The sequence below is a fragment of the Bufo bufo genome, chromosome 11 (genome assembly GCF_905171765.1).
Source record: "Bufo bufo chromosome 11, aBufBuf1.1, whole genome shotgun sequence".
Classification (NCBI taxonomy): domain Eukaryota; kingdom Metazoa; phylum Chordata; class Amphibia; order Anura; family Bufonidae; genus Bufo; species Bufo bufo.
The window spans coordinates 33,083,788-33,099,885 of record NC_053399.1 but is presented as its reverse complement, the minus strand read 5'-3'; the positions used below and the strand labels follow the sequence as shown (position 1 = coordinate 33,099,885).

The 16,098-nt window shown below is 45.7% G+C and overlaps 1 protein-coding gene across 1 annotated transcript in view; it reads left to right on the top strand.

Annotated features, from left to right (window-relative positions):
- Positions 1-15,707, top strand: part of EXOC5 (exocyst complex component 5) — a 33,913-nt gene extending 18,206 nt beyond the window's left edge. The window contains exons 6-18 of the mRNA XM_040410892.1: positions 727-755; positions 847-956; positions 2,642-2,686; positions 2,768-2,908; positions 4,556-4,638; positions 5,924-6,133; positions 6,228-6,375; positions 7,764-7,872; positions 10,405-10,525; positions 10,754-10,840; positions 11,014-11,122; positions 13,115-13,330; positions 15,073-15,707. Of these exons, the coding sequence (XP_040266826.1) occupies positions 727-755; positions 847-956; positions 2,642-2,686; positions 2,768-2,908; positions 4,556-4,638; positions 5,924-6,133; positions 6,228-6,375; positions 7,764-7,872; positions 10,405-10,525; positions 10,754-10,840; positions 11,014-11,122; positions 13,115-13,330; positions 15,073-15,261 (1,597 nt within the window). The 3' untranslated portion in view covers positions 15,262-15,707. The remainder of the gene's footprint in view (positions 1-726; positions 756-846; positions 957-2,641; positions 2,687-2,767; positions 2,909-4,555; positions 4,639-5,923; positions 6,134-6,227; positions 6,376-7,763; positions 7,873-10,404; positions 10,526-10,753; positions 10,841-11,013; positions 11,123-13,114; positions 13,331-15,072) is intronic.
- The last annotated feature ends 391 nt before the right edge of the window (positions 15,708-16,098 follow it).

Below are 16,098 nucleotides of genomic sequence, written 5' to 3'. Positions count from 1 at the left end.
ATTTCTGTCATTTTCGGTGCCAAAATGGCCTCCATTGAATCCAGGGAAGACATGAACCAGCATGCACCCTGGGCCCACTCCACACCACCCCCGGCGCCACATCGAATTCACAGATAGCGGTGCAACTTACCATTGCACCGCCATCTGCGCCATAATTTAGGCATATTTTAGCTTAGTAATTGACCCCGTGAATGCACCTAGTTAGCCCCTGTTCCCGCACATCATCTCCTCCTCTGGTCATGGCCACTGTAAGGAAGCAGCAATATGAAAGTCACTTTTCTAAAATGGCGAGAAAAGGGGTGAGGCTTAGCAGGAAGATGACGCCCATTACGTCCCACCAGATTTACTATTACTTATGCCAGAAAGTGGCTCAAGTCCTGGCGTAGATTTGTGTTTCTGGAGCTCGGAGGGCCAGAGATGCTCCTAATTTGTTAAGAGGCGTCTGCGTCCTATTCAGTTAGGTGCATCTTACTCCAGTGCACCAAGACTGGCGCATGGGAACACCAATCTAGTTAAATGTCCCCCACTGTGTTCTCAATTACGTTAGTACACAACTCTCATTCGTTTGCAGAGAGCGACCACGCATGGCGGACTGCTGTCTTGTAATAATGAATTTTAACCTGAAACACGGACCAGTAAAGACCAGCTTGAACTCGCTGTGCAGATTATTAACTATTTTGAAGAACATCTCACATTTAAAAAAAATATCAATTTTTTCTTTTTCAGATTTGCTGAAGTGAAGTCTAAGATTGCCAGTAAGTACCTGTTCTAGAAGTCGGTGGTTTCACATGGTCACTTCTAGATTGTGCTGTGCATGAACTGACTGTGGTTTATGTCGTGTTACAGGTAAATACCATGATCTAGAACACCAGTTAATTCAGGAGTTTACAAGTGCGCAGCGACGAGGAGAGATATCTCGGATGAGGGAAGTGGCCGCAGTATTGCTTCATTTCAAGGTGCAAAAAAATTTACTGAATGTATTTGTATTTTTTATTTGGCAAATATATTGACTTGTTGTTTACATAGTTCCAACATACTGCATAGCGCTGTACAGAGATTGACGTCACTCGCATCCGTCCCTGTCTCCAGTCTTAATTCCAGAACTGTAAGGTGTAATTTAGAGGAGTCTTTTCTGTCCATGCGCTATCTGGACTGCACCCACAGACCCGTTAAAGCAGGGGTGCGCAGCCTGTGGCCTGCAATGCTATTCTTTGATGCCCCTAACTAACTCTGTCACCCTGTTTAGGACCCCCCCCCCTCTGTTCAGTACTCCAGATAGGAAGAGATGGCTATTCGGGTGAATCTACAACCTTCAGCATGCTCCCTTCACTTCTGTGGGAAGCAAATGTGCATGCTGGGAGTTGTGGTTTCAATACAGCTGGAGTTCTGGATGTTGGTGACCCCAGTTATAGGTGATAGCAACTCTTAGAAGTCCCAATGGACATGGCATTGCTTATACTTGGCCACCTCGACTGATTTTCTTTCCGGAGCGCCCAATGGGACCCGCATTCTCTGGGTAAATTTACAATTCCAGAAATGGAACCTCACGTATCAGATATTTATGGCATATACTGTCAATATGTCTCAGAAGGGAATACTCCTTTAGGTTTAACAGTCTAACGATGTAGACCTCTGGTCAAAAAAGGATGTGTACCACTGCAATAATGTAAAGGGTGCGGTTCACACCACTGGTCTGTGCAGAGACGTTTGCCGCCTTCACCGTTCTTGTACATTTTATTAAAAAAAAAATTGTCCAATACTCATTCATTCAAGTACGTGGTCCCTGAAAAAATGGACGCACCCAGACACCATACACAAGTCCGGGTTTTGTGTTCCGTAGTAATGCACAGTGGGTACCATGTCAATCTACCTGTATGTTTTTGGAGCGTGGGCAGAAACCCCCACAAATAGAGAGAATATAGGAATTTGCAGATGTCTTTGGTTGGACTTGAACCCAGGACCACTGTGCGGTAAAGCAGCCTGGGCAGCAATCTGCTACTTATTTAAAGGGGTATTCTGGTTGATACAAGTTATCCCTATCCACAGGATAGGGAATAACTATTAGATCAGTGGGGGTCCTACCACTCGGACCCCCATCGATCACAAGGACAGGGTCCCCCAAAATAAACGGAGTGGAATGCACACTGCTGTTCCATTCATTTCTGAAGCTTATTCAGAGACAGCCGTGTACAGTGCTCGCCTATATCCAGAACTCCCATGGAGATGAATGGAGCTGCAGTGTGCCTACTCGACCTGCATCTCTGTTCATTTCGGGGAGCCCCAAGGGGTAGGAAGTCTTTATTTCGGTGATTGTGGGGGGATTCAGCGGTAAGACCCCCACCAGCGCTCGCAGTAGCACTGCCGCCTTCTCTCAGCTAACTAAGCACAGCGCCATACATTGTATAGTGGCTGTGCTTGGTATTGCAACACAGCCCCATTCACTTCAATAGGGCTAAGGTGCGCCTAGGCCATGTGACCGATGAATGTGACGTCACTGTGGGTGTCGGACCCCCTCACTGATCAGATATCCAATCCAGAGCCTAGGTCATCAGTTAAAAAATCTTGGAAAACCCTTTAAAGCAGCTTATTGGCACTACCAATAGTGGGTCGTTTCTGATTTGTCTGTTTCTTCTGTCAACAGGGATATTCCCATTGTGTGGATGTGTACATAAACCAGTGCCAGGAGGTAACGTGAGCAGCCTGACCTCATGGAACCGCCGCCAGCAATGGTCACAGCAATGGGTTTGATGGTTTGTTCTGTTTTTAGGGGGCCTACACGAGGAACGACATATTTGAGGACTCTGCTCTGTTGTGCCAGCGCGTCAACAAGGAAGTCGGAGACATTTTCAGCAATCCAGAAATTATTTTGGCCAAGCTTATACAAAACATATTTGAAATCAAAATCCAGGTACGTTTATACCATTCAATCTGCAGTCATTGCTTTAATATGAGCTTGTATTGGCTGGCCATAGGCATGTGCGGGCTCCATTAGTATGCACATTCAGCCGAGGATGCGTGTTCTGTCAGTACAGGTAAGTAAGCGACTCTCAGGTTCTCGCACTACTGGTTTGTGGTGGGAAAAATAGGATCACAGGTAAAGCATTATGGTGACATGTGAATGGGGATACATTGCTACCCATTCACCACGCACCTACCACAGCTTGAAAGGTAAATGAAGCCAAAAAGAAAATGAAAAAAACTTGAAATATTCCAGTATTCCCACTGCAAACTACAGTACACACAGTAAGCTAACATGTCCTGTTTTCTACAGCTCACTTGTCAATGTTGCTCTGTAGTTTTTAGCAAGGGCTAGGGGATGTGGTGTTCTAAATAAGACTGGACTATAAAGGTGCCCATAGACATTACAGTCTGCAAAACCTGCCAATTTCGGCAGGACTGGCTGATCTTATGTGTATGGGGTTGAGCAGACTCTCCTTTGATGGCAGGAAAGACAGATTGGGCATATTGCATTTCAACATGCCCTATCCCATGCTGTCAAAGGAGATAAGCTACCACCAAGCGTGTCTGACAGGCTTATTCCTCTTTTTCCATTGAGGACATATTCACATTCAATTGAGCGGAGTGTGCGCGTGTCTAGCGGACTGGGAGCGATAAGTGTGTAATCTGCAGGGACCGGGCCGCTGGTGCCGATCACAAGAAGCGGTGGCCCTGCTTTAAGTGGAGCAAAGGTCACACGTGCACACTACCACTTCATTCAAAACTGAGGGACTGCCAGCGATGGTGGAGAGTTGAATGGAATGGCAACATATGCATGACCCCAGTAGTCGGATCCCCGCCAAACAGAAACTTAAAGGGGTGTTCCTATCTGGGACATTTATCCGATATGGCATCAATGTCAGATAGGTGGGGGCCACACGTCTGGGACCTGCTCCTATCTCCAGAATTGGACCCCCGAAGTCAGGAGAGCAGCCGCACATGTGTGGCCACCCTCCGTTCACCGTTATAGGAGGTCCGAAAATGGCCAAGCACTGGCTTGGATATTTTTGACAGTTCCATAATTGTGACTAGAGAGGTGGCCGTGCATGCGAGGTGCACTTTCCATTCGCCAGTTCCGAAAATAAGTCCTTCCTGCATGACTTTTGTCTCCGCTTCAAAAACCTTCCTCTGAGCAGATACCTAACGGACCCCATTGTAGTCTGTGATGGGGTCCTAAGGCTTCGTTCCTATAACGGAGCAGGAGAACGGAAAGGCTGATGGCTTATCTGAAGTGAGCCCTATGGTATATGGGGATCCAGCAGTGCTCGGTGGTGTCTGGCTATGCCGGATACGGCAACTTCAGTACTTTGTTGGACCAGACTACCGGGTTATCTTAGCGGAGATCCTACCCTTAGCGATGTTTGCTGCCGTTTCTTCCCCTAGCAGCCTGATACCACATAAGATTAGGTCGGTCTTATTTACATCGAGATGAAAAGAACAGCGAAGCTTTCCTAATTTTGTTTACATGCGCTGTGACTAATTGGACAGGACACACATAATCTGCTCTTTCTCGCAGTCGGCTAAGATTCTGCCGTTCTGTCTCCACATTTAACTCTAGAATTTTGTGAAAGAGCATTTGGAAGAATGCAGAAAATCGGATGCAGAACAGTATCTGAAGAATCTCTATGATCTGTACACAAGGTGAAATTGATTTATTTGGCAAATCTATTTTGCGCAAATGTGCAGATTTTTGTGGGGGGGGGGGGGGGGTGGATGTTTATCTATGTAAAAGCTTGAGGCCGAAAACGCTGCAATTGTTGTTTTGGAAAACATATTTACTTTGAACTTTATGTGCGTTTCGGGAGGTAGTTTTGAGTTAGGATTTTTTGTTTTCTTTAGGCGTTTGGGGGAAGGTGGGGGGGGGGCTTTCCCTTGCATAGAAAATAGATGCTGAGCCCTTGTATTAACTCCTTCACGTCAATTAATGTGAGTGTTTGCAGTCTAATAGCACCTACTCTTTGAGGCAAAAACTTAAAGGGAACCGGTCATCGGGATTTTGTGTATAGAGCTGAGGACATGGGTTGCTAGATGGCCGCTAGCACATCCACAATACCCAGTCCCCATAGCTCTGTGTGCTTTTATTGTGTAAAAAAACCCCGATTTGATCCATATGCAAATTACCCTAAGATGTGTCCTGTACATGAGATGAGCCCAGCACCGCCCCGCATCCTCAGGATCTCCTCCTTTCTCCCCGATGTCAGACAGCCAGAGCGCCGTAATCTCGCGATGCGCAAGCTAGCGCATATGCAGTGTCCTCATAGTGTTCCTTCCCTCTGCTGGCATCAGCCTCAGGGAAGGAACTGTGCATGTGCTAGCTCGCGCATCGCAAGATTACGGCGCTCTGGCTGTCTGACGTCGGGGAGAAAGGAGGAGATTCTAAGGATGCGGGGCGGTGGTGGGCTCCTTCACGCTGGACTCATCTCAGGGTAATTTGCATATGTATAAAATCGTTTTTTTTTTTTCCCCACAATAAAAGCACACAGAGCTATGGGGACTGGGTATTGTGGATCTGCTAGCGGCCATCTAGCAACCCATGTCCTCAGCTCTATACACAAAATCCCGCTGACAGGTTCCCTTTAAAGGGGTGTTACGGGAGTACAATATTGATAATCCATTCTCAGGATAGGTCATCAATAGCTAATTGGTGGGATTCCGACACCCGGCACAGCCACTGATCAGCTGTTTGAAGAACTGTAGCGCATCGGTCTCTTCACAGCACACCAAGCACAGTGCTGTTCATGCTATAGTGGCTGTGCTTGGTATTGCAGCCTAGGCCCATTCATTTTCAAATAAGCCATATGACTGATGAACGGGACGTCGCTGGCCTAGGAAGAGGCTGGAGCTCTGCTGGAGGTTAGGGCATATCGACGTTTTAATTTTTTGTGAGACATGATCTTCTACCTTTTTTTTTTTTTATGTTACACAGGACTACCAGCCTTTCCAGTAAATTTATGGAATTCAATCTGGGGACGGACAAGCAAACTTTCTTGTCCAAGTTGATCAAATCAATTTTCATCACCTACTTGGAGAACTACATTGATGTAGAAATTGGTTACTTAAAAAGTCGGAGTTCGGCGATCTTACAGCGATATTACGATTCCAAGAACCATCAGAAGAGACCCGTCGGATCTGGAGGGTGAGTGGCGAATTCACACAGTGTGATCCGCTTCATAGGGAGCCTTGGATGTAGACCACAGTCTTGTAGATGACCCTTTTGTGTTCACTGACAGAATTCAGGACCTGAAGGAAAGGATTAGACAGCGCACTAATTTGTCTTTGGGCCCAAGCATAGAGACTCATGGTGAGACCTTCTTGGCACAAGAAGTGGTGGTGAACCTCTTACAAGAAACCAAACATGCCTTTGAAAGATGCCATAAGGTAAATCTGAAGCTCATTCCTTGCCTTGTGGCAGGTTTTATTTTCTGATATTGCTAGGGGACACTTTCTTGTGTCAGCGGTGACAGCAGTAGAGCGTAATCACCCTTTCTCCTCTTCTTGGAACTACTTCGATCTGATGACCCCCTTTTAGTAGAACAGGATTGTAAAAGGAATCGTCACATCTGGTGAATACCCCATTCCATATACCCCTTGGCTCCTGTTTTGACTCACACACAAGGCGATGTATTAGGGCAAATTCACATTCTGCAGATTTAGTTGCAGAACTTTTTGTGACCGTCTCATTACTCTGAATGCAGCGTGCAGAAATCCACTCTTTGCCACTAAAACAGTCCCATTGCAGTGAATAAAACAGAGTTTGTCGCAGAAATTGTCTGCAACCAATTTACCGCTTGTGAATATACCCTTAAAGGGGTTTTCTGGAAGTACAATATTCATGACCTATCCTCATGATAGGTCATCAATATCTGATAGGTGAGGGTCTGACTCCCAACACCCCCACCAATTAATTGTTTGAAGAGGCTGCATCTCACAGCATGTCAAGCACAGCACCCCACGTTGTATAGTGGCAGTGCTTGGTATTGCAGCCTAGACCCATTTGCTTGAATGGGACTGAGCGGCATTTAGGCCATGTGACTGATGATCGTGACATCACTGGCCTGCCGGGATTTGAATCCCCCACCACCACCAATCAGATATTCATGACCTATTCTGAGGATAGGCCATCAATATTATACTAACAGAGAACCCCTTTAAAAGGCATCTGTCAGCAGATCTGTACCTATGACACTGGCTGACCTGTTACATGTGCGCTTGGCAGCTGAAGACATCTGTGTTGGTCCCATGTTCATATGTGCCCGCATTGCTGAGAAACATGACGTTTTAATATATGCAAATGAGTCTCTAGGAGCAACGGGGGCGTTACCATTACACCTAGAGGCTCTGCTTTCTCTGCAACTGCCGCGCCCTCTGCACTTTGACAGGACCAGACAGTGAAAACGTCATAAAGCCTGGCTCTGTCAAAGTGGAGAGGTTGCAGAGAGAGCAGAGCCTCTAGGTGTAATGACAACGCCCCCGTTGCTCCTAGAGGCTCATTTGCATATAATAAAACATCATGTTTCTCAGTAATGCAGACACATATGAACATGGGACCAACACAGATGCCTTCAGCTGCCAAGTGCACATGTAACAGGTCAGCCAGTGTCATAGGGACAGATCTGCTGACAGATGCCCTTTAACAATCCTTTGAGTAGCTGCTATATAATACTATATTTCCCCTGCAGCAGCCACTGCTGGGACGTCTATTTGTAATGTAATGGGCATCGCTGTATGTATGCAATATACTAATCACTAATTTTGTATGTTTTCAGCTTTCTGATCCATCCGATCTCCCGAAGAATGCATTTAGAATATTTTCAATACTTGTTGATTACTTGTGCATTGAGCACATTGATTATGCCTTGGAGATAGGATTAGCAGGTAAGGGTTTTTAACTGTATAATGCTTGTATACATCTTTGTCATGAGGCTTAATTTACACTACTGCCATTTCTGTCAGAGATGTTGTTCTGTATTAGAAGAACATGGCTGCTTTCTTCCAGAAACGGTGCCCAGTCGGTCCATGGATACCATGACCAGTAATTAGCTGCGGAATGGTTAATGTGTCTACAAGCCTTAGCTGAGGTACATGATCAACTTCAGGTTAATTGGCTGACAGCTATTACTCCGACATATATATGCACACTCTGCTTGGCTAAGCATGCATGTTCTCACTGCAGAGATGGGAGTAAGCTGCTTCCAGCCCACAGAGGCTTATCTTCCTTGAATACAATTGGGTTGGGCATGTAGAATTTCAACCTCCACGGAGATCTGGTGCTGGTGGAGAGTTGGGACACCCCCATAAACATTAAACAGTCGTCCGGTTCCACCAGATACAGTTGGTTCATTGGTCTAAGGGTACTTTCACACTAGCGTTATTCTTTTCCGGCATAGAGTTTCGTCCTAGGGGCTCTATACCGGAAAAGAACTGATCAGTTTTATCCCCATGCATTCTGAATGGAGAGTAATCTGTTCAGTTTGCATCAGGATGTCTTCAGTTCAGTCATTTTGACTGATCAGGCAAAAGAGAAAACCGTAATACTAATGTATTAGTGCCGGATCCAGCATTCAAAATGCCGGATCCATCCTTCCGGTCTGCGCATGTGCAGACCGAAAAAAAGGTGAAAAAAGTAAATGCCGGATGACACCGGAAAAACGGATCCGTAATTTCAATGCATTTTTAAGACTGATCATGATCCTGATCAGTCTTACTAATGCCATCAGTTGGCATACGTTTTGCCGGCAGGCAGTTCCGGCGACGGAACTGCTTGCCGGATCACTCTGCCGCAAGTGTGAAAGTAGCCTTTTGTGTATGGACATTTTCAGTACTTGCCTACCTTTGAAATAAAGGAAGTGTACAACTGGTGAGAGTATGACGCCACCAGCCAGATTACACTGAGATGCAGATAGTAACATAGTACATAAGGCCGAAAAAAGACATCTGTCCATCCAGTTCGGCCTGATTCCTGCAAGTTGATCCAAAGGAAGGAGAAAAAAAAAAACCCTGTGAGGTAGAAGCCAATTTTCCGCACTTTAGGGGAATAAAAAATTCCTTCCCGACTCCAATCGGGGAATTCAGAATAATTCCCTGGATCAACGACCCCTCTCTAGTAGCTATAGCCTGTAATATTATTACGCTCCAGAAATACATCCAGGCCCCTCTTGAATTCCTTTATTGTACTCACCATCACCACCTCCTCAGGCAGAGAGCTCCATAGTCTCACTGCTCTTACCGTAAAGAATCCTCTTCTATGTTTGTGTACAAACCTTCTTTCCTCCAGACGCAGAGGATGTCCCCTCGTCACAGTCACAGGGATAAATAGATGGGAGAGATCTCTGTACTGACCCCTGATATATTTATACATAGTAATTAGATCTCCCCTGAGTCATCTTTTTTCTAAAGTGATCCTAAGACGTTTAAATATACACTTTAAGGAGGAGCCGTCACCTTTCCTGACTTGTCTGTTTTAGTAACTACTTTTATTCCCCGTGTACTAACAATTCTGGAGCCTCTATTCTTATGACTCTATGTTGTGCCATTTCTTTATTATTCCTGCTAGAAGTTATGAATGAGTTATTGGCAGTTTACAATGAAGGCCCAGCTGGGTGTTACCAGTTGGGAGTGTGTTCCTGTGTATCTTGACATTGGCAGCATTGATTGGATAGTGTCAGACTGTACAGGGACAGCCCCCCCCCCATCTGGACCTTCATGGCAAACTTCTATAATTTCATTCATAACGTCCAGCAGGAATAATAGAGGAATAGCACAACATAAAGTCATTAGAATAGATGCTCAGGAATTGTTATTACATGGGGAGTGCAAGTAGTTACTAAACAGCCATGCCAGGAGAGGTGACAGGTCCGGTTTAGTAACCGAGTGAAGTAATGTACGGTAGGTGCACATTTCTGCAGTTCTGTGAGTATTTGGATAGCACTGGCTCTATACACTTAGGCCAGACACGCACGTCTACTAGCAGTGTGTCAGTGTGAGTCCTCCTCTGACGGGATCACACAGAGTTATAATGTGTGAACCTGAGAGTCCTGGGATCTATTGCAGTACTCTGACAGCATTATGTCAGTATAATTCAGTAGATTTCAGGACTCTTAGGGTCACACAGCATTATAAATCATTATAATGCTATGTGATCCTGTCAGAGGAGGGTGGTGTCCGGCCTAATTCTCTGAGTGATGTCATGGATCAAAAACGCACCTCCTTTCTTCCAAAAACAGCACCTACATGTCAATGGGTTGTATGTGGTATTGCATCTCAGCCCCATTGAAGAGGATAGAGCTGTTCTTCAATACCACGCACAACCTGTGAACACGTGGTACATTTAGAAGAAAGCAGACACGTTTTTTTACTTATGTTACTATGATCCAAGATAACCCCTTTATTAAAATGATTGCTTTCCAGCGATCCCTTCTCCCGACTCTCGGAATGCCAACCTATATTTCCTGGATGTCGTCCATCAAGCCAACACAATTTTCCATCTATTCGATAAGCAATTTAATGACCATCTCATGCCTTTGATAAGGTAAGTGCAAGAACTTCTGATAAAGTTATTGATCTAGAGGAATGGCCAACCTGAGGCTCTCCAGCTGTTGCAAAACTACAACTCCCACCATGCCCTGCTGTAGGCTGATAGCTGTTGGCAGTCCGGGCATGCTGGGAGTTGTAGTTTTGCAACATCTGGAGAGCCTCAGGTTGGCCATCCCTGATCTAGAGGAATGGCCGCCATCTTTATTTGCTCTTTCTCGTCTAGCTCCTCTCCAAAACTGACAGAATGTCTGCAGAAAAAGAAAGAGATCATCGAACAAATGGAAGTGAAGCTGGACACGGGTATCGACAGGTGAGTCACTAGCCGGTAGCCCATGGCCGGTCAGCTCCTGCACTGTAAGGTGCAGTCAGCAGTGCATCCTGGGAGTTCATCGGTCGCCCCACAAGCCACAGATATGAGATGTAATCACTTGACTGCCCTTTATTTGGAGACCTTTATTACTATTTTTTGCGATCCATCTGCAGGACACTAAATTGCATGGTGGGTCAGATGAAGCAGATATTGGCAGCTGAGCAGAAAAAAACGGATTTCAAACCAGAAGACGAGAATAATGTATTAATTCAGTACACAAGTGTAAGTTTTTTTTGTTTTTTTTTGTTTAGGACAAGACTGGTTAAGCTTTAGATTAGCAAAAAAATAATTCTGATATTAAGGGGGTTGTCCAGAACTAGAAAAAAAGCTAAATGCTCTACTTTCTTTCTAAAAGAAGCACTGCACCTGTTCATGGGCGGTGTCTGGTACTGCAGCTCATTCAAGTCAATGGCGCTAAATTGCAATACAAGACACCACCCATCGGCAGCTGTGCCTCCGTTTCTTATAGGGCCTCTGGCACACTGCGGATCAGCGAAACACCAGCCAGGTGTGTCCCGCACTTTTCCATCGCCCTGCCCTATTGTAAAAATGCCTATTCCTGTCCGCAAAACGGACTAGAATACGACATGTTCTGTTTTTGTGGGAAAGAAATGCAGATAATACAGATGCAGACAGAACACGATGTGCTGCCTGCATTTTTTTTTTGTGTGGCCCCCATTGAAACCAATGGGTCTGCATCCAATCCGCAAAAATGTGGGAAAAAAAAAATATGGTTGTGTGCATGAGGCCTAAGAGAGTAGACCCATGAAACCCCAAGAATGAATGGTTGTGCAGACAACAACTTGGGCACAGGTTTATGCCACATCACACATTAGAGGATTTGGGGCAAGATAAAAGTGGTCGGAAATAGACTTGTTAACAAAAAAAATATAACTTACCAAGTAAGAGTTGTTGGAATCGAATAAAACTTTCTATGTTTGAATGTCATAATGATATATATATATATATATAAGTGATTACAATATTAGAGCTATAGGAGAAGTGTACAATCCGCTCGAGGACCCTGTTGGGCCACCTCTAGCCTGGATACAAGATGAGATATGGTTGGGCATAGAGGCATACAGGTTCCCTATGGTATCCTGTGGCACATTTGCCCACAGATGTTGCAGCTGGGCCTGTTGATCCTACACACTTGCTGACGCTGGCGTTTCAGCTGGTCCCATAAATGCTTGATTGGCGATAAATCTGGAGACATGGCAGTCAGACGAAGTGAAGACATTGTTGGAAAACTCGTGTGTGTGAGCATTATCTTGCTAAAAAATGCCTGTTGGAAGCCCTGCCATGAGAGGAACACATGTGGGCGCAGGATGTCCTGCACATAATCGCTTAGTGTCCCTCGTAGGGGTGACACTGTCGTATACAATGGCTCCCCAGATCATCACACCAGCAGTAGGGGCAGTGTGTCATTCTATAGCAAAGGCAGGATTGAAGTGCTCACCACAAGATCTCTGTGCTCAAACCCGACCATCCCCTGATCTCAGACAGAACCTGGATTAGTCTGTAAAAACAATATGGTTCCAGTCCGAAGCAATCCAGGTTTCTCATTCACAACACCACTGCAAGCAAAGGTGATGGTGGCTGGCTGTCAGTGGCAGGACATGTAATGTGTGTGCAATGGAGGTGCCATCTGTGTTTGGATGGTGGACAGCGAAACTGTGGGAGCTGCCTGTGGTTGTTCGTGGATCAAACGGTCCTCTCTACCATTGGTCTGGAGCTTGGTCACCATGCGTGCGTGTCCTCGCGTAACCACAGCTCCCAGCACCTCCTAACAGGTCAGGACCGCCTACATAGCGGGCAGTTCGTCAAAACAACCATCCTGCTTCCCTCAATCCAATGGTGTGCCCCATCTCAAAGTCTGATAGCTGGGTAACATGTCTTCAAGTGCATTGTAGAGGCATGTCTAGCAGTCAACGATCTTTCACCAAGAGGTACACTACCCAAAAGTAGCTTCTGAGAACCTTTTTATACAGTAGCGGGGGAATCACTTTTACACCCTCTTGTGACAGGACCCAGTGTATAATCACACCACACCTGTAATCATTTACATTGCTGCACGCCGAGTTTTGCATCAATCCGACATTGTCTGGTTGCGTTATGTTTTTTTTGTTAGTGAGTGTACACCCTGGCCCAAGGGGCTTCTGCTATGTAACATTCGCCTCCTTATACGTTTTTGCCTTCTCTCCCTGTTTATAGGCTTGCGCCAAAGTTTGCATTTACATTAGAAAGCAAGTGGAGAAGATCCGTAACTCTATGGATGGAAAGAACGTGGACACCGTGCTATTGGAACTTGGGGTGCGTTTTCATCGCCTCATATACGAGCATCTGCAGCAGTTTTCCTACAGCTCAATGGGCGGCATGCTGGCTATCTGCGACGTAGCGGAGTATAGGAAGTGTGCCAAGGAGTTCAAAGTATGTAGTGTGTATATATATATATATATATATATTCTAATATTCTGCTACCTCACTTTTATATTGTACTACTGCTGATTATACTGACTGTTCAGAACAGCGCTAAGGACATACAACATAACGGATTTCTCCTGACTGGAGCTTTGCATTGTGCAGTTCATCTGTTATTCCCCCTAGAAGTTAGATTGACAACTGGTTGTTACCATATGGGGTGTCCCTATACACTGACCTCGTCCAATCACTTCTGGCTGTGGCAGCCTGTGTAGGGGCAACCCCATTTTGACAAAGGGGATTGTTAAAGGGGTTTTCCAAGATTTTGATACTGATGACCTATCCTCAAGATAGGTGATCGGTGGAGGTCCGAAGTGAATGGGGCTGAGCGTGATACCAAGCACAGCCGCTATACATTGTACAGCGATGCGCTTGGTAACCACGAAGAAGGCCGCAGCACTCGCAACAACGCTGGTGTTTTCTCAAACAGCTGATCGACGGGGTTCCCGGGTGTCAGACCCCCACCGATCAGTATCAGAATTTCGTAAAACCCCTTTAATACCCAGTTGTCAATTTTAAGTATATACAGGGGTAAAACTAGAGGAACAATACAATGCAGAGTTCTAAGAAAAGTTGCTCCAGAAGTTTTTGAGGAATACAGACCGGTCGGGAAAGGTGACGGGTCTTCTTTGGTAGAAATTATAAATAAGGATAATGTGTGTAAATGAATAGTATATTTATTTTCTTGAAGTTGTGGTTCTAAAGTACAGTGAAATTCTTTTAATCCAGTATCTGATAATCCAAAAAATCTGCTCCATTTTCCGGGACCACTTATCGATGTCAGATGTGGAATATGCAGCATAGTACAGTACAGCACGATGGACAAGATTACAAAAATCTCTGTACACGGGGGACTTGTTCTGTGGAAATCGTCCTGCCATGCAGATCCAAGTCTGCAGCATGTCAATTATGTTTGCGGTTTTACGGTCCATTCACACATCCGTGTGTGTTTTGCGGATCTGCAAAACACAGAAACCGGCAATGTGCGTTCCGCATTTTGCGGACCGCACATCGCCGGCACTAATAGAACATGCCTATTCTTGTCCGCTATTGCCGACAAGAATAGGACATGTTCTATTTTTTTCGGGATCGGAATTTGCGGACCCGGAAGTGTGGGTCCGCAAAATGCGGAATGGAATTGCGGATGTGTGAATGGAGCCTTAGCTGCTGATTTCACCCTTTTCAAATGACGAGTGAGATCTGCGGCAAAAACGGCATTGAATCTGTTATTAGAATTGGTGCAGTTTTGGTGGAGATCTTCTGTGGATTCACTTTCAACCGAAGGGTAAGAATGGGGGGCCGGACCTGTAAAGAAAAGCTGACTTGCCTGCCTCCCGGTGCTGGCTCCTTCTTCTCCAGACACCGATTCACCTTGTGTCATGTGACGTCTTGTCATGATGTAAGGGGAGCCCAGCAGAGCCTCATAGACCTAGAGGACACAACCCCTTTAAGCAGTTTTACTGTAATATTTTTTTTCAACAGGTTCCAGTCTGTACTGTGCTTCTTATCGTAGGGTCCTCCACTTGCCCCTTGCAGTTTTGTTATCGGGCACTGTAATATATTTCCCTGTGCTGTTCCATTTTTATTAGGATCATTTTTCCGATGCAGGGAGCTTCACGCCAAACATTTCTAGATCACATATGTATGTACTCTTGAGTTGATTGTCTGACTGTCGCCTTGTCCCGTTGCAGATTCCTCTTGTGCTCCAGCTTTTTGATACGCTGCACTCCCTCTGCAACCTGCTGGTGGTGGCCCCAGATAACCTAAAGCAGGTGTGCTCCGGAGAGCAGCTCGCCAGCCTGGACAAGAACATGCTCCACTCCTTTGTGCAGCTGAGAGCCGACTACAGATCCTCCCGCCTTGCCCGACATTTTAACTGAGCAGCTGCCTGCTGAGAAGGACTTTCTACAAGCTGAAGCTAAGCCAGGGCTAGAGAATAGCACAGCATACACTCCCTGATACATAGACGTTTCTTTAGTTCTTTCAGCACGGTCGTGCGGCCATGTTTCATTTGCTGCTCAGTGCGTTTCCTAGAAAGATGCAGATGTGTATTCTTTATGTGTTGTTCTTTAACGCAAGGCCAACCCCCCCCCCCCACCCCAGTTTACACCTTCAGAAAGAATGGAACTTTCTTAATCGCCAAGATAAGGGACAGTGGTCATCCTAAGAAAGTGATGAAAAGTTCAGTTTCTTGTTATGTGCTGTCCCATAACTATCACTAGATCCACCTGGGATGACACCCACCAGTGTGTACAGTTCTTAAAGGGGTTGTCCGGGACTTAGTCATTGGTGGCCTAACCGGAGGCTAGGCCATCAATATAAGATCGGGGGGGCGCGCTGACACCTTGCAATCAACTATTTTCAGAAGCTCCCGTTGCTGGGAATGGTCATGGGGGCCGCACAGGTCTGTCCGAGCCTGGTTACTGCAGCAATGTTTTATTGAAGTGCTGCAGTAACCAGGCCCAACGACTGCACAGATGTGGAGCTTCTAAATACAGCTTTTAGAAAGTAAGGATAGCCCATCACTTGGAATGCCTTTTAGCTAAATCCAGGGCCAAGTCCGCTGCAGGTCAACAAGAATTTACAATGAAAAAGGCTGATCACACCGGGGCCCCCTGCATTGCCACATGCTGTGTCCTGACTTTGGGGGCACTTGGAATGTTAACAGGGGTTTCGTAAACTGAACAAATACTTGCTAAAAAAAAGGTTTGTTCCTG